This window comes from Geotrypetes seraphini, chromosome 4 (assembly GCF_902459505.1).
Source record: "Geotrypetes seraphini chromosome 4, aGeoSer1.1, whole genome shotgun sequence".
In the NCBI taxonomy this organism is placed as follows: domain Eukaryota; kingdom Metazoa; phylum Chordata; class Amphibia; order Gymnophiona; family Dermophiidae; genus Geotrypetes; species Geotrypetes seraphini.
Genome location: NC_047087.1, coordinates 136,758,709 through 136,778,084, shown reverse-complemented (window position 1 = coordinate 136,778,084; position 19,376 = coordinate 136,758,709). Strand labels below are relative to the sequence as shown.

The following is a 19,376-nucleotide window of genomic DNA, read 5'->3' as shown; positions in this document are numbered from 1 at the left end:
GATCCATCGAGCGATGGAGGCCATACGTTTGAGGCATCCAGTGAAGAATACAAAAAGGTGATCTAAATAACTAAAAGTCGTTAGAAACCTAGCTCACGGAGAACGCTACGCACTTTCAAAAAATGCAGTGAATAAAAGCACGTCTCCACATTTCTCCTCCCAGGAAGAAGGAAGGAAAAGTGAGAGTGCCATAAAAGAAAGGATGACACCTCCTTAGAAAGAAATTGTGGTTTTGTCCGAACTGACACCCCAGATTTTGTAAATCAAAAATAGGAATCCCCACCAAACAAGGCCTGTAACTCAGAAAACCGCCGAGCTGAAGCCATGGCCACAAGAAACCCCGTGTTCAACGGCATAGCCCTTTAAAGTCTCAAAAGACAAGGATGAAATGAGGCCTTCGGTAAACTGCAAAGAAGTCCCTTAAGACTGTACTCCGTACAGGACTTTTTAAGAGGTGTACATTTAGGTACTGAACTATATGAAGCTGAGAAGTAATCGAAGAGCAATATACTTAGCCCTTGTAACAAGCTAAGAATGGCACTTGAAGCTGAAGGGAATTGAACGCTAAGCCCTTGGCAATACACTTGTGCCAAAAAAGAACTCTGGAAGGGTGCAAATGTTGAGAAGTACCCAAGAAAGGAAAAACCTCCAAAAGGAAGCAGAAGCCACAGGTGAAGACGTCTGTATCGCCTGGATAAGAGAAGAAACAACCTGCTTCGCATAACCCTTACACGTCAGCCATGACTTTTCAAAAGCCAGGTCGCAATACCAAAGTAGTACGAATATCCATGTTGATCGGACCCTAGGTGAGCAAATCCAGAGATACCAGGAAACTCAACAGTCCGACTGTTGAAAGACTCATCAGATCCGCATAGCAAGGATCGCGCAGCCAATCCAGAGATTCTACAAATACTGTGCCCTGAAAGCGAGCTTGAGATGGCAAATCCAAGCCATCATCAGCCGGGGGAAAACACTGAAAAAAGAGAAACCAGAGGCGAGAAAGAAGCCACGCTGCTACCCCCTCTGACTCCCACTCCCTGTGCCCGCCGAAGAAGCTAGGAAGCTTAGAATTTTGAGACGAGGCCATGAGGTTTTCACTTCCATAAAAAGAGCTGGAACACCTGAGCCAAAATTCTCAATATCTAGGATGTAGATTTCACTAGTACTAACCTTTACACTTTCTAGAGCATACACAGCGCTGTACACTGTAACATACAATAAATGGGCCATGCACAGATTTCGCAGAGAGAAAGTCTATCCATACTCTTTTCCTGACCCATAAAATGCCAACAGAAGAGGAAGATGAGGGTCCACCCATTGAAATAGAACCACAACTTTACCCACCAACTGAGTATATCACCTACTGCCCAGGCTGTAGAGAAATCCCCCATCATAATACTGACTGAAAAGACCTTCAGCGTCATTCTGGAAGAATGGTCTGAAGTTCCAGAAACGGTAGCCTGACCATGCTCCAGAGTAGAAGAATGAACAAGTACTGAGTCGCCTCTTAAGACCAGACTCCTGGAGCTGAGGATGGAAGGCACCGAGCCCCCGAACCAGACAGCCCGGGATTATTGGTGGCCATGAGCTAGTCCAGCAAAGACCGAGGCATGCCTTTGAAAAGAGAAATCTCGCCGAGCCACCAAATCATACAGAGCGATGCTTGAGGAGCCTACCAAATAATTGGAGCCCTGAGATACCAGGAACCACCGGAACAAAAGTGACTGCTGTAGCGTTATAATGGGAAAGCAAGCCGAAGTTCCCAGTGGAGTCAGCAATATGGATCCTAGAACCTGTACAGAATCCCATACTCTTGGTCATGGTGACCGAAGAATGCAAACCTGAGACTGTGACCCACTGCCCTAGTCTCAGGGAAGAAACACATTTCTCTCCTATATGAATAAAAACATCTCCCCGATATACCTATAAATAGTACAGGAGAAAAGAGCGCTGTGCAAATTTGAAGATTCACATCCAAAGAACTGAGGAAAAGAAACCACCCTTTTTGTGTCAGTCAAATGGCCCGACTGGAAGACGTCCGAATCAAGCAGTCAGTCAAGAAGAAATTAGGTGAATTGCCTGGTAGCGCCAAAACAGAACCACTGCCCACATTTTCTAAAATGTTCGTGAAGCCTTGAGTAGGCAAAATGGCATGTGCCAAAACCGAAAGCGCTGCTCCAAGAGAGGCAAGCAAACCTAGTGCAGATTCGGAGTCCATAGTGAAAATGTAAATATTCTCCCAGTTTTTCTACAGAAATGTGTAACCCTGAGAAACTAATTCAGCAGAATGGGATCCAGCCTGCCCAATGCCCCCGTCTTGGGCACCATGCAGTAAGTGGAACAACGTCCCTTAGTTCCTGAAGAACTATAAGAACTGCCCTGAGGACCAGTAACACTTAAAAGGGAAACATAAAACATAGAGACTCCAAGAAAGAACCGGAAACCTGAGGAGGATGCAAAGTTGCAAGCATCCTGAAAAATGTTCACAGCCTCCTGACCTGACATTATAGCGTCTTCTCCCTCATGAGAAAGCCTGAAGAGTCATTGGAAGAAGTCAAGATACCCTCAGAATGAAGTGCAGAAGGTCAGGGATCGGCAGGATGAGAACTGTAGGATCTGTAAGAAGAAAGAAATTCTAGGAAAAATCAAGTTTCGCAATGTAAATAGGAGTATACTGGAACCATGAAAACAGTACTAACTCCATGCAACGTGAGGGAAATACGTATGTCCTTTAAAGTGAATACAGTGGTGCCTCACACAACGAACTTAATCCGTTCCAGGAGCAAGTTTGTTATGTGAAACGTTCGTTGTGTGAAACGCGTTTTCCCATAAGAATACATGTAAAACAAAATAATTCGTTCTGCAGCCCTGTTTTCCCATAAGAATACATGTAAAACAAAATAATTCGTTCTGCAGCCCTACATTTCCCTCCCTCCACCTCACCTTATATGCAGAGTTTGCCAGCTTTCTTTTTCACCCAGCCGCACGCTTTCAAAAAGCTGTGCACGCGCAGCTGCTGAAGTTGATCAATGTTCTCCTCTCCTGCAACTTCCGGTTTCCGGTTGCGTCAGAGGAGAAGATTGAACAACAGAGCATGCGCGCATGTGCTGCTCTTTGAAAGTGTGTGGCTGGCCGAAAAAGAAAGCCGGAAAACTCGGCATCTAAGGTAAGGTGGAGGGAGATGATGGAACACTGCATTCAGACAGGAGGGTGCTGCTGTTCCCGGCTCACATTAGGAAGCGGCGAGAGTAGTTCCGCCCCCCCCCGGGCCCCTCGGGCGACTTCGTTGTGTGAAACGAAGTTCGTTATAGGGAGCAAGACAAAAAGTTCGTTATGCGCAGCGTTCGCTGTACGAGGCGTCCGTTATGCGAGGCACCACTGTACATATTAGATGCAATCAAGATGCTGCATCTACCGCCCCGTGGAAAACAACAGCATCCTAACAGGTATCAGACAAAGCTCACATCGCTAATGAGAGCTTCAGGATTGAGGCTAACTGCCACATAGCGCGCGCTCCTCCGCGGGTTTGATAGAATAGGTAACTGGCTCCTGGTTAGAAGGAGCTGCACAGCCCTTCCTGTCTGGTCGGGGGGTCCATCTAGCATGTGCCATGAGAAGATGGCGACAGGAGAAACCAGCGTGATAAGCATGGAAATCTGAAGTCCAGGCCCTCTCAGAAATAGAGAAAGAGAGTCCTGGCCGCAGGAAGATTTGAAGTGTCATTATGCCCATAGAGTCAGCCCAAACTTGGAAACTGTTAGTACTACCTTTAGGCATATATATCCTATGCCACTGCTAGACACATGCAGTGCAGCACAGAGGCCCAAATAAGAAGTTACCAACAGACAAAGGCTCAATCTGCAGGGACCCCAAGAGAGACAATGAGATACCCATGTGAAATACAGGGCACTATCTTACTGCTGATCTCACTGTGCCTTGAGTTGCCATATGTCGGCTCAGTCCGGAGATAAACCAAGACCGGGTGACCTAGCACAGGTCAGAGTCTGTCTGGTAATCCCCTTGAGTGCTAACCCCAGAGTCCAATTAAACTAGCAGCTTCCTTCAAGGGAATACAGCAGGAACACAGACATAGACATATAAATCTGCCCAAGCTTGTCCCAAAGCTGGTGAAAAACGTACAACTTGTCTGAACCGGAAAGGAGAGAATCTGTGGCATACCCTGACCAAAGTCAGCTGTAAATAAACTACCGGAACGCTGCAGCACTCCCGCCATCGCCAGAGACCCAAGCGCACACCTGATTCTCGCCGACACGTGGCCACTGCATCAACGCTCCTAGAAACATAATCAGATTCAAGCCCCGCAAAATTTACCCTGCCGTGGTCTGCATAGAAAGAAAATCAGACTCGGGGAATAACCAGAAGAACGGTGCGGTGCTTCCCACAGCGCCGGAAAAAACATGTCCCATCTCATACGCGCTGCTATAAACCGGCACCTGCACAATCAGCTGCACATGGCCGTGACAAACACCTATGAAAGAGAGCCTCAGAATAAACAGGACCACTACTGCTGCACTGAAACCCAATGAGGAGAACAAGTGCGAGTATGAAATCGCACCTCTACTGCCGCGCTGTAACCAACAAGGAAACCAAGCATGTGCATGCAAAAGGCGGGAAAGTCCCGGCTCCCTCAACGGATTTCTAATCATAAAACTTAGCCTCAATAAAATATCCATTCCTTAAACGTATGTTGACCGAATCCACAGCACTAAGACTCCCAAACAGAACCTGAAGTTCAAACAACAGTAAAGAACACATACATACTCACAAGCTTGTTGTTAGGGTTGTTTGAAGCCAGTTAGAACTGGATGTGCAGCACTAACAGAGCAGAATGTAGCAACTGTGGTCTCCTGTTTTTTTTTTTTTTTTTTAAACAGAGAAGGGAAAGAAGAAAAAATCGAGACCCAGTCAGACCCTCTAGCAATGGAAGGAGGGTGAGGCAGGGACCTGGGGGGCCCAGGTGTAACCCCTAAAGCCGGCACCGTTCAGCCGGACACCCCTGTCTCACTGAAGAGAAAATATCAACAGGAGAAATAGCATTGCCAGCTCACTGAAGAGAAACCTCAACAAGAGAAACAGAATGGCAGTCTCACTGAAGAGAAACCTCAACAGGAGAAAATAAAGTTCAAGTCACAGCCAGAATCCAGGAGCTATTCGAATAGCAACCATCACCTGCTGGGAGATAGAGCATACTGGAGATATAGGAGGAGTGCCAGCCAATAGGATCACCTGTTAATCAGTTTCTCTATCTCCGCCTGCTGGTAGATGTGTGCTATCCCATTGGTCTCTGGATTCATCTGCTGCTGTTGCTAAGATATGCTTAAGTACATTATCTTTTGGCATGCACACATTTTACAGTATATGGATGCACAAATTTATAAAAGGTCTATTTAACATGTAAAACATATTATGCATGTGTAAAATCCTTTATAAATTACCCCTGATGATACATAGTATATTTAATGTTCTCTTTCTTCTAAAAATACTTTGGGGGGGGGAGAAGGGGTGACATAAAAAAAATTATCGAAAACAACAGATATTCGTGTCTAACTCATAGTTTTCGGCCTCACTGAGATGAATACTGACACTCCCGATGCTGTTTAAATCCAAGTTCAGCCCCATAGAGAGGGACATTCTTGTGGGAAGGGGGTGACATGTAAAAATAATCAAAAATGACAGATATTAGTGTCTAATCCATAGTTTTTGGGCTTGCTGAGATTAATACTGACACTCCCAATGCCGTTTAATTCCAAGTTCAGCCCCATACAGAGAGCCGTTCTTGCTGCTAAAAATGAAGATGTCCATGAAATAAACAATCAAATACTTCCCGTTTTACCAGGCATAATCACTGAATACAAGTCTAAAGACACTGGAAAATTGGGATAAATAAATATCAGGGCAACGCCGGGTAATCAGCTAGTTAATAATATATGACAATATGATGAAAAGTACATACCAGATTGTTATCAGATGTTAATGCATTAGGTTCAATTACTAAAATCCCTTCACAATGCACACAATGCATCCAACTATACATAAACAGTAAGAAAAACAGTACGTACTATTCAACCAATACTTATTACTTTTATAAAATTCCAAATACACATACCTAAATTCAATCATCTATCTTTTACCCCCTCATTTCTCTTCTTTACTCATCGCATAGTGAGGAGTGTGTGGTGCACTGGTTAGAGCTACAGCTTCAGCATCCTGAGGTTGTGGGTTCAAACCCCATGCTGCTCCTTGTGACCCTGGGCATATCACTTAATCCTCCACTTCCCCAGGCACATTAGATAGATTGTGAGCCTACCAAGACAGATAGGGAAAATGCTTGAAGTACCCGAGTGTAAACCACATAGACTATAAGTGGTATATAAATATAAAAAATAAATAAATATTCCTCTCCCCATTCCTTCCTTCCTTCCTTCATCCCTTTTCCTATCACCTCTATCCCTTATCCATGTACCCTTACTCCCTCCAATTTTTCCCTTTCTCCATTTAGCCTTCAATTCTTCCTTCCTCCCTTTCTCTTTCTCCATCCTACCAACATTCTCTTGGACAACAGCAGGAGCACAGTCTGAAAACTCTCTAATGGTTGTGCTCATTCCTCTGGCTGTCTGAGCAGGAAGCAAGTGGAGATCATGGAAACAGGCAGTTCTACTAGAGACTCTCCATAGCCCTTACATCTATTCCATGTTGATTTCCAGCAGTCTCTCTGCAAATGGGGCCCCCAAAAAGGTAAGTGGGAGAATTAGGTTAAATGTCTCATGGTATCCTTACCTTCTGACACCACTTCCTGAATAATGGTTGAGTAACAAGTTAGTTTGGCAATCATTTCTGGAAGCAGGTGACAGAAAAGCCTGAAATAAGACAGGACCAAAATGAGGCTGCTGTCACAGAGACATTTTGGGGGCATTTGCTGCCACCTTCAAAAATTTTCCTCCTGAGGCAACCACCTCACTTTACCTAGTGCTAGTGAAAGAGCTATCTAAACAGTTGCAACAAGTGTAAGAAACCTACTGAGGCACAATTTGTACTCTCTATATAAATCTAAGAACACCATCATTTTGAATGTAATTTTGTTTTAGTTTGGATGTAATCCGCCTTGAACCGCAAGGTAATGGCGGAATAGAAATCACTAATGTAATGTAATGTAATCATCTACTTTAGCACATCTAGATTAGAAAGTACAGTATTCATTTAGCCATGCCACTTTCCCTACCAGTTTTCTTCTGTTGTGTATTAAAAACCTTTGTTTTGTTGGGCACTGACATTAACAATTTGGTGTGAGTGAGATGGATCATAAATTAACATAAGGTTTAATTCTAGCAAAGTCAGAAAATTTTTTATTCTCTGTATTTTAAACAAGTTTCAAGTTTATTAATTTTTAATATACCGACCATCAACTGGTATCTAGCTGGTTTACAATAAAATGTTAAAAAGTGTTAAAAGGTTATATTTATAAAAGAGGAGTTAATAAAAGTGTAATTAAAGACATGAACAGGACAAACTTGTAAGTGAGGATAAGGGGAGAGGGAGGGGTAAAGTTACATAATTAGAAGAGGAAAAGAAGAGAGAGAAAAGAGAGAAAAAAAAAAGAGTTGGAAAGAAAATGGAAGGAGAGGATAAAACATTTGGGATAGGGTCGCTTCGTAGAAGCGGTTGGTTGTGTGGGGAAGAAATGATTCAAGAGCAGTTGAAAGCATCTTGAAATAAGAACGTCTTTAAGCTTATCTTAAATCTATCAAGTTGTTTTTCATGACGGAGTTGATATGGTAAAGCATTCCAAAATGTTGGGGCAACTACTGAAAAATTTGATTTCCTAGTGTAGAAAAAATCCTTTATAGAGGGAATAGAAAGAAAGTTCTGATCTGCTGATCTTAGCGTCCGTGTGGGGTGTTGCGGAATGAGAAGTCTATCAAGATAGGAAGGCTGATGGGAGAGTTTAATTTTAAAGGTCAGCAAGATAGTTTTATAAGTTACACGGTGTGAAATGGGAAGCCATACCATACCAACATACCATAGATGATCCTAGCAGTTACATATGCATATTCTCAGCCAACACTTTCTTGTCTCTTCAAAAGGACAAAGATAACAGACCCACAATATCAAAGCTCCTAAACAAAAAAGGTAATATCACATCCGCCTAAACTACTTTTGATGACCCCAGAGAAAAGATCATCTTCCTTAATAGAAGTGCTCATGGATCCAAATCAGGTAAACTTTTTTCTATTCCCCCTAGAGACAACTGAGAGTTTAAGAGTATATAAACTCTTGTTGCATATCAGTGCGTTGTTGCATATCAGTGCATTCGTGACTCCAGAACAATTAGGACTTGGCCAGTGGTGCTAAACATTAAGAATGCTCCTTCACATTGCCTACCCTATTGGTGGTACTTACGGCTCCAGAGTGAGTAGGCTAAGCGGCAGTTAACATGACGGTATAGTTGTTTGTTGATGGGCCACAGCACAAGGGTGCAAAGCTGGATGAAATTGATGATCAGTCCACTCACTACAAAGACGAAGCCAACAAGGAGGTGAATGATGAACTGAGTCTTGAGAAATGCAATGAGACCCATGATGATAGCCTTCAGTGATAATTTTAAGGACTGTTGTTCAAAGTAATTGTCCTGCAACAGAAGCAGAGAGAGACCATGAAATGCTAAGTAATAGTCTTAAGTATGCTTATGAGGGCCCTTACTTAAAACAGCTGTGCTGCAATCCAAGCTGAGAGATCAAAAAATGCTGAAAGATAACCTTCTATGATAGAATGAATTAGAAGAAATGAAAGAACTAATTAACAATGGCTAGGATTTTTTATTTCTTACATTTATTTGCTGCTTTAGTCAAGTGTTCAGAACAGCTTACAATAAGAACCCTGAACAAAACAAAATCATAAAGTATATATCACTGTCTGTTATGTTATTGGTTTTATTTGTATTTATTTATTCATTCAATTTTCTATACCATTTTCCCAAGGGAGCTCAGAATGGGTTACATGAATTTATTCAGGTACTCAAGCATTTTTCCCTGTCTGTCTCAATGGGCTCACAATCTATCTAATGTACCTGGGGCAATGGGGGGATTAAGTGACTTACCCAGGATCATGAGGAGCAGAGTGGGTTTGAATTCACAACCTCAGGATGCTGAAGCTGTAGCTTTAACCACTGCAGGATTTAAGTTAAATAAATAAAAAATAAATATATATTTTATTTATATTAATATCATAAAGTAAAATAAATATAAAACACAAAGAGAGCAGCATTTCAATCACAACCATCCTTATGTCCTATACTGATTTTCATGCAGTACGAGTATATAAAAGAGAGCATAACTTCAATAGGTTTTCATGAAGTGTTTTTTAAAGACAAAATAAGTTGATATTCAGCAGCATTTATCTATACATACGGTACATACAAATAACACACCATACACACATAAATTCATATATTATATATGCTGCTAGCGGTACACCTGGATATTCAGCGGTACTATCCAATCCAGACAGTACCTTTGAACATCACTGCAGACTGTCTCAGGAGGGGACAGACTTGGAGATTATCCTGTTACTGACAATATCTGTTATTTGGTTAGATGACTTCCAAAGATGTATACAGATGTATCTCTACTCTTCAATACCTAAGTTATGTTGTAGCTCACTGACTTGTTGTAGCTCACTGTCTTGTGTCAGTTAGAGAAATGGGCGGAGAAATGGCAGATGAAGTTTAATGTGGAGAAATGCAAAGTAATGCATTTAAGCAGTAAGAATAAGGAACACGAGTATAGAATGTCAGTTGTAACTCTGGGTAAGAGCGAACAAGAAAAGGACCTGGGTGTACTAATAGATAGGATCTTGAAACCGTCAGTACAGTGTGCGGCGGCGGCAAAGAAAGCAAATAGAATGTTGGGCATGATAAAGAAGGGAATCACGATTAGATCAGAGAGGGTCATAATGCCGCTTTATAGAGCAATGGTCAGACTCCCATTTGGAATACTGCGTCCAACATTGGTCTCCCAACCTAAAGGAGGATATAAAACTGCTGGAGATGGTGCAGAGACGAGCAACGAAACTAGTAAAAGGGATGGAAAAACTGGAATACAAGGATCAACTTAAGAGACTGGGATTGTTCTCCCTTGAGAAAAGGAGACTGCAAGGAGATATGATGGAGACCTTCAAAATATTGAAAGGAATCGACAAAATAGAGCAGAAAAAATTATTTACATTGTCCAATTTGACACGGACAAGAGGACACGGAATGAAGCTAAGGGGGGACAAGTTCAGGACAAATATCAGGAAGTTCTGCTTCATGCAGAGAGTGGTTGACACCTGGAATGCTCTCCCAGAGGAGGTTATTGCGGAATCGACCGTCCTAGGATTCAAAAGCAAACTAGATGCACATCTCCTTACGAGAGACATAGAAGGATATGAGTGACTAAAAATTATGCTAGGTGTACACCTGGCAGGGCCTCCATGTGTACGGATCGCTGGACTTGATGGACCGAAGGTCTGATCCAGAGATGGCGCTTCTTATGTTCACCTCTTTTGTAAATCACATAGAACCAAAGGGCTTTTGCGATATATAAATAAAAATTTGTTATGTTAATAAAGTTAGGACAGCATGAAGGGAAAGTTAAAAAGTTAACAGGTTATCATAATAAACATCTATGCACCTAATGTAAAACAGGGGGAGTTTGTTCAAAGAATTAAGGACTCTTAGTGCTTTTATGTGGGTGCAGTTTTTCTAGGAAGTAACTTCAATGTAGGCGTATGGTGACACTTAAAAATTTCAATATGTATACTTTAGAAGAAAGGCAGGAGAGTGGAGATATGATAAGAGATATTTAAATGCCTATGTGGCATAAATGCGCATGAGTCAAGTCTTTTTCATTTGAAAGGAAGCTCTGTAATGAGACGTCATAGGATGAAGTTAAGAGGTGATAGGCTCAGGAATAATCAAAGAAAATACTTTTTATTGAATTTTGAGTATGAGTACAAACATAAATCAATATAAAATCATAATAAGATCAGGCAGTATCATAATAAATAGAGGAGATATGCAAATAATCATCAAATACCATTAGATTGGAAAATATCACAATATTTATCCAGTGGTACCCAGGTCTTCTTAAAACTTGAGAAGGTGAGAATTTTATTCATCAAAATATCTTCATACTTTCTAATAGAGCATAAGTTATTCTACCATTCAATTGAGTTTAACTGGGAATTGTCTTTCCAGTTGTGTATAATTAGGTGAACAGCCAATGCAATCATAATATTAAAAAGTTTAATAAATGTTGGATGAATGATGATGTCTGGATTGCTTGAGCGTAATATAATTGTTTTATAAGTTATATTTAATGAATTGTCCAGATTTAGTATAGCTACGATTTTGTTCCAGATCGCAGACCAACAGGTTTGAACACTGGGACATGAAAAGAGAAGATGCATGAGTGTTCTGGGTTCTTTAGAGCAGGACCAACAAAGATCAGAAAAGCCAGCATGGAGAAATCTAGCAATCTTCGAAGGAGTCCAATAAGCATTATGCATAACAAAATATGTGGACTTACAAATGGAAACTGACAAAGTAGGACGAGCTGAAGAGTTCCAGAAAGAAAACCAGTCAAAGCTGGATAATGTAATTGTAGCTCCTTTTCCCAATAGTGTCCAAATGAAGGTGTCACATTTGAAATAAAATCTTGAAGTTTTCTGTAAATTTTTGAGGCTTTTTTTATTACCCAATAGTAGTAATTGAGTAAAGGAAGAGAAATTCAAAAAATATAGTAACATAGTACATGACGGCAGATAAAGACCCGAGTGGTCCATCCAGTCTGTCCAACCATACATGCTCCATAAATTATTTAGTTTAAATGGTCCTTTTTCTCAGATATTTTTGGGCCAGAAACCCAGAGCCCTGCCCGGTAGTGTGCTTAGGTTCCATCCACTGAAATCTCCATCAAAGCTCACTCCAGCCCATCTTGATTATCCCAGCCATCAAAACCCTCCCCAGCTCATCCTCAACTGAATGTTTTTGTTCTACATTAATACCTTTCAAGTATTTGATCATCTGAATATGCGAAGGCAGGAGCAACGGCAGCAGGAAGTTGCAAATCAGCTTATGCCGGTGCCTCTCTTTCTGCCCTGAGTGCGAGATCAGGTACAAAACCATGGTCCGCAAAATAGCACCCAGTGGGGCAGCATGCGACCCGTGAGTTTGAGACTGCTGCATTAGAGGTAGTATGCCATCCTGATTAAGATGTATAGGTGGCCTCCTCCTCCCCTCTAGCCACTCCCATTACTCCAGATCCCTCATAAAAAGAAAGCAGTTGGAGTAGAACTCTTGGTTTTCAATGTCAAGGCAAGGATTCTTGTCCTGTTTAGGAACTTTTTTTTGCAGCACCTGCTGTACAGCAGGTGGATGGCAAGGTTCAGAGTTCTTGAAGGAAGTGGACAAAGAAGCTCCGAAAGAGTAGTCTGGGGAGTATTGTTGAAGCAAAACGAAAGACCTCCATGTAACACTAAAAGAGATAATAATTTAGGTGACATGAGAGCCAGCATTGATGGCTAAAGTGGAAAATAACCTCCATAGGTCCGACAAGGAGACAGAAACAGCAAAACAATGGGTATGCATAGTAGAGGCATGTCCAAAGTATGTACCCATGAATGGCACTGGAAGTTTGTGAAGAACCTGGTTGATCCTGCTAAGAACCTGATTAAAGCTGAGAAGAACCTGGGTGATCCTGCTGAACCGTTATTGATGAGAAGCCTGCTCTGCTGATGGCATAGTCGTAGCCTCCTCCACAGTCACCAAAAAAGTATTGTACCTGGAGATGGAAGACGATGTAGGCAATCATAGATATTGATACGAGTGTCAGAGATGCAGAGGCTGGAGAAAGGTCAGATGGAGATATGAAGAATCTGGTAGCAGAGTTACACAGCAGAAGAGGAGATCCAACTCAAAAAGGCTCTACACCCATATAAGCAAAGAGTGGATCCTATTTGATGAAGCAGAACTTCGGTAAAACTGGAGTTAAAGGTGAATGTGCGCAGCAGAGAAGTAGTCCCATAGAAAGCACAGTGGAGTAGATGTGTGGATTGCTGAGGTAGGGAAATCTGGTTCAGGACACTGAAATTCCCACTGAGGTGAGTGATACAGATGAGCAAGTGACAATGAATGCAGTTGACGAATGGTCTGCATCGTGTTACTCGATGCTGAGGATATCTGGCATAAGCTGAAGCAGCAAACAAAACAAAGGTGTTTGCTGTTCACTGGTGTGAAGGCAGTTTCTCCTGTTTGTTCATAAGCTGAAGCAGTACAGTAAATGCACGAATAGAGAACTCGCCATGTCAAACCATATATGCCCACTGATAGACAGGAGGTGCTGATAGCATGGTAGCATCTGGTATCATCTGGAAAGACCGTAAGGTATGGAGTAGGAACAGTACTGAGGAACATCTTATGGAAGGAATGGTACCACCATCACTTCAAGGAGCCCCGGTCTCGGATCAGAGCTTGCTTCCAATTCAACAGGCAAAGCTTTCCCCATTTGCCTGACGAATTCCTTGAAAGACAAACCATCTGGAGGCAGTCTACGCTTTGGTTGCAGCAGAGTCATCCGTTATGTAGGACTAATACATCGATACTGAAAGAAATGATGGTACCGAGAAATAATAATCAGTACTGAGCAGTGAGGGATCTTAGCTGAGCAGAGAAAGTGAGATCTGGTACCACAAGATCCCAAAAATGACGGTACCGAGAAATAACCGGTACCGAGCATCGACGGATCTCGACTTAATACAGAGGGAGCAAAATTTGGTACCTTAAAGCCACAAAAAGCTATATCTAAGCTGGGTTGATACCAATGTAGATGCGAAGAGCATCGATGTCAATTAGCATTGCTGCTTCGTGGCTACCCCTCCATAGTGCAGCTCTGGCTGGAATGGACGCACTGGTACCGTGTGCTTTCAAAGCTGGTACTAAAGTGCAGCAGAATGTCGAAGCATTGGTAGCCCCAAGGAAGAGGCACACTTCAGAGACAGCCTACACGGGGACAAATTTTTCCACGTCCCTGCAGGAATTCAATTTCCCCATCCCGTCCCTGCCCCATTCCTGTAAGCTCTGCCTAAACCACACAGGCCTCGAACACTTATGATTTAAAGTGTTTGAGGCTTGTGCAGATGAGGACAGAGCTTGCAGTAATGGGGAGGGGACAGGAAAAGAACTCGCGAGGACAGGATGTGAAAATGAGTTCCTGCGGGATCGGGGAAAAATGTGTCACCGTGTCATTCTCTAATAGACACTAAAGAATGACATAGGATGGTTTCCCACAGTTATCTTAGGGGACAATGACGATGACAAATTCTGTCACCATGTCATTCTCTACGAGCTGCCACATCTTGACTTCCTATTAGAAGGGGGAAAGGATATGCAATATAGGTCTGGTGCCATTGTAAGAAATATGTCCCCCCAATCATCAGTGCCCCTTTGCTCCGCTTACTGTATTCCACTAACCCTGATCCCTGTCATCCCCACAGATTCCCTTTCTCAAAAACCCCATTCACTATCCTTTCCTTCTAATAATTTATTCTTATGTTTAGTCACCATCTCTAGCTCTCCTTCATACCTTCCCATCCTAGACTTTATGCCTCCATTTCCCCATCCCAAGTCTTCATATCTTACCCATATTTTTCTTTTCCAATTAATCTCCTTTCCCTTGTCTGTCTATTGGTTTCCCATTTTCCTCTTTTGTCCCTACTTTCCCTCTTTCTCACTCATGAGTTTCTCCATTCCCTACATTCTCACTGCAAATCAAGAGTCCCTGTTCTATCCCCCACCTAACAGCTGAACTCCAAAATTTCCATTCCTTCCCCAAGCGCCTAGTATTGAAGTTCCTCCCCAATCCTACCCCCAATCATAGCCAATCCTCATTCTCACCCAGCCCTTCTCCCCAAATACCTAAAATTCCTGATATTGTCCCCCTGAGTTACATATCAAAGCTTATAAAAAATTAGTTCTGAATGCCAAGGGTAGGGTATATTGACTGATTTAGGTAAAACATAAGAAGAGGCAAGATATGCAAGTATTCACACAGGTAGAAGACACAAAGCAGATCAAATGTATCAAGAAGTGTGCAATTTATTAACAGAGACCCGACAGAGTAGATGCTAAAATATAATTAAAAACCAAATACAAACCAACAAAAATTAAAAGACAAACAAAATTTCTAGCCAAAAATATAACACCAGTTAAAATGGTAAATTATGGCTAAGAACTATGGTAATTAAATAGAAAGTTGTAAAAAAAAAAAAGGAACAAGCATAAATTATCACACTGCAACTCTGCTCATGCTCCATCCACTCATCCCTTAAAACACCCCTACACCTGGGTCATACACAACTATGCACAAACTGTGCCTGATAGTGTGAACTTGTAACATAACATAAGACTCACTTATGCATAAAGTAATTTTAAAAGAGAGCTTCTATGAGCCACTGGTGAGTTATATTAAGGGCCTGTTTTATAAAGCTGCGCTAGTGGCTGCCGCGCGGTAACGGCCCCGAAGCCCAGAGATTTAAAGGGCTTTGGGGCTGTTGCCGCACAGCAGCCACTAGCGCCGCTTTGTAAAACAGGCCCTAAATGTAATAAATGACATGAAATATACATGTAATAAAACTTATAAAATGACCCCACAAATGTTTTTTCATGGCCCTCTAATGACAGGACTACTACAAGATGAAACACTTGCAAATTTAAAGTCCATTTTAAAGTTTGGCAGCTTTTTTATATCCCATCTATCAAGGACACTATCTAGGTCAGGGTGGGAAACCTGCAGCCCACCATTGAATTTTATGCAGCCTGCAAGACCATGGGAAATATACACAGAAAACATCATTAACCTGAGATTTGGTGAATTTTAAACACTATATTTAGTGAATATTTTTCAGAATAGCCACTCTAGCAGTATGCTTCCATTGTTTTTAGTTAAATTTTTACTTATCACAGAAAGTATATGAAGTTCTGTACATTTCAAATTTTAACAATACATAATGTTGCAGCCCGCCAAGGATTGTACTGGCATTCATGCAGCTCTCTATTTAGAAAGGTTCCCCTCCCCTGCTCTGCAGGTACCCATTCCAGTCTCTTTTCCCTCATTCATTCTCCTATCTTTCTTTCATGCTCCCTATTAAATTTACTTAAATATCTTTCCCCTTCTTTAATTCTCCTATAGCTGCTGGCTTTTAAGTCAAAGTGACTATGGAACTGAGGCTGAACAGGATGTGGAGACATTATGATTTTGCAATGTTATACAATAATAAATTCCAAAGTGCAAACTGTTCTATCAATCAGTCACCCTTCTGTGACTGACAAACTGTATATAGTATACTTGAATATAAACTGATCCAAATATAAACCAAAGTGACCTTTTCCCCCCATAAAGTAGGAAAAAAAGGTTGACTCGAATATAAACCAAGGGTTTATATACAAGTACCCAGCCCTCCTCCCCAGCTCTGCACCCAGCCTCCCTCCCTCCATGCACAGCTTTGCACCCAGCCCTCCTCCCTCCACTGCCCAACTGCACCCTGTTCCCCCTCCCCGAAGCCTCACAGGTTTGCCCTGAGCCTGCTGTAAGCTCTGGTGTTCCAATGGTGGGCCAGGACAGGAGGGATCCCTCCCATCTCCTGTTCTGGCTAATTCTCACACATCCCACCTCCCTCCCGCCTCCCAGACTTAAAAAAAAACACAAAAAACCCAAAACTACCTTTAAAATCCTGGTAGTACAGCAGTGAAACAGGGCAGCAGCAATCTTCCTATGCTCCTGTCCCATGCAGAGTCACTACGAGTCGGACTTGTGAGGTTGCCGGAAGTTCCAAGAAGCGGCTCTGTGTAAGGCAGGAGCATAGGAAGATAACTCCTGTCTCGATTTGCGGACGACACTAAACTCTGTAGAAGGGTTAGAACTACGGAAGAGTGTGAGGATCTACAAAGGGACCTAAACAAACTGGAGGAGTGGGCGAATAAATGGCAGATGAAATTCAATGTAGGGAAATGCAAGGTCATGCATATAGGGAGAAAAAACCCGATGTTCAGCTACCAAATGGGGGGATTAGTATTAGAGGGAAGTAACCTTGAAAGAGATTTGGGTGTACTGGTGGATACAACAATGAAGTCAACGGCGCAATGCGCAGCAGCCGCGAAGAAGGCAAACAGAATGTTGGGTATTATTAAAAATGGTATTATGACCAGAACAAAAGAAGTCATCCTGCCGTTGTATCGGGCAATGGTGCGCCCGCACCTGGAGTACTGTGTTCAGTATTGGTCACCGTACCTCAAGAAGGATATGGCAATACTTGAGAGGGTCCAGAGGAGAGCGACACGAATGATTAAGGGCATGGAAAACCTTTTATACACTGAAAGACTGGAGAGGCTAGAGCTCTTCTCCTTGGAAAAGCGGAGACTCAGAGGAGACATGATAGAAACCTACAAGATCATGAAGGGCATAGAGAAAGTAGAGAGAGATAGATTCTTCAAAATTTCAAAACATAAAAGAACAAGAGGGCATTCGGAAAAATTGGTAGGGGATAGATTCAAAACAAATGCTAGGAAGTTTTTCTTTACTCAACGGGTGGTGGATACCTGGAATGCGCTTCCAGAGGACGTAATAGGGCAGAGTACGGTAATGGGGTTTAAGAAAGGATTGGACAATTTTCTGTTGAAAAAGGGGATAGAGGGGTATAGATAGAGGATTGCTGCACAGGTCCTGGACCTGTTGGGCCGCCGCGTGAGCGGACTGCTGGGCGCGATGGACCTCGGGTCTGACCCAGCAGAGGCATTGCTTATGTTCTTATGTTCTTATGATTCACCACTGGACTACCAGGGCTTTTAAAGGTAGGTTTTTAAAAGTCTAGGATGCGGAAGGGAGGTGGGATGTGTCAGTTAGCTGGGAAAGGAGGTGGAAGGGGACCGCTGGACAACCAGGGCTTATGGCAGGCCCAGGGGAGATCTGCAACAGGTCTGGGAGGGAGGGAGGTGAACTTTGTTTCCCCCTCAAAATATTGCCCTCAGCCCATCCTTCTGAGTGGTACTTCTCACCCATTAGGACAAATTTCTTCCAGCTATTCAGTTTCATATGAATATCCTGTTCTCAGTGGCCATAGCAGAATCTCTCTGAATATACAAGAATGTGTTGCTCCCTTATAATTTTATCTTTGAATGAAAGATGATTTATCAAGTCTATTAAACACTAACCTTAAGAAAAAGTAGAAAAGAAATAATCTAGGAAGAAATTTTCAGCTAGTGTAGACATTATATTAAATTAGACACCAGCACCAGAGGGCTTAATTTAGGGCCCCTTTTACAAAGCTGCAGTAGCGATTCCCACATGACAAATGTGATGCAGCACATTCAATTCCTATGGTCTACATTGCATTTGCCGTGCAGGGACTCGCAACTGTGGCTTTGTAAAAGAGGCCCTTAATATAAAGAGATTAGGTTCTTACTTTGATAATATCTTTTCCAATAGATAGGAATGTTATGCTGAACTTTAGGGTACTCTACCCATTCTCATAAGTGTACTGCAGAAAGATGTCAATCACAGCTTTTGAAACCTCCTCCTTCTCCCTGAAGTCTGCTGCCCCCTTCAGTTCATTCCAAAGCATGTAAGAACTCTAGAGTAAAAGACAGGAGAAAGAGGAGACATAGGGAACTCCCCAAAACCAAGGTTCTGATGTGCTCATATAACGTTATAAAAGTCATGAAATTGTATAAGTGAATGAGCATTACCATTGAACAGCAAAATATATCAAATAAATGCAATGGCTTGGGAGGAAGTGACGTCGTCGTGGCTGATGGCAGCCTAGAGAGATAGCTCCGCGGACCCCCGTGCTGATTTTGGCTATCTTCGCGCGATTTCGCGTGCCTGCACTGCATATTAACTATAATTCGATTGTGTAGCTGCTTTGCTGTGTTTCGATGACGACGCGAAAAAAACAAACCGACATAAAAGCTTTTTCTTCACCGATCCCGAATGGGCCTCCTAAGCCTGGCTCAAAAATGGCGCCCGATCCGACCGCGGCTGCGGAGGGCTCACATGTCGATGCAACGTTGCCAACTTTACAAATGGAGATGCGTGGCTGGTTTCAGGAATTAAAATCTGAAATCTCTGCAGTTCGAGCTGATATCCACGCTGTTGTTGCTGAGCTAAAACGTGAGGTGGGTGAAATCGGGAATCGAGTGGGAGAGACAGAGACTGCAGTGGAGGCACATGGCTCTGAATTAACACACTTGAGAGGCAGGATTGCAGCGCTAGAGGAAAAGGCTGATGCAAGCACCCTAAAGATGGAAGATCTGGAGAATCGCTCCA

At 42.5% G+C, this 19,376-nt stretch overlaps 1 protein-coding gene across 2 annotated transcripts in view; it reads right to left on the bottom strand.

Moving 5' to 3' along the window:
- Positions 1 to 19,376, bottom strand: part of AGPAT3 (1-acylglycerol-3-phosphate O-acyltransferase 3) — a 123,103-nt gene that overhangs the window by 78,902 nt on the left and 24,825 nt on the right. Inside the window, exons 2-3 of one of the 2 annotated variants that reach the window (XM_033941998.1) lie at positions 9,116 to 9,184; positions 8,419 to 8,647 (exon numbers count right to left, since the gene is read on the bottom strand). In XM_033941998.1, the coding sequence (XP_033797889.1) occupies positions 8,419 to 8,596 (178 nt within the window). In that variant the 5' untranslated portion in view covers positions 8,597 to 8,647; positions 9,116 to 9,184. The remainder of the gene's footprint in view (positions 1 to 8,418; positions 8,648 to 9,115; positions 9,185 to 19,376) is intronic. The other variant, XM_033941999.1, reaches the window with a different exon arrangement.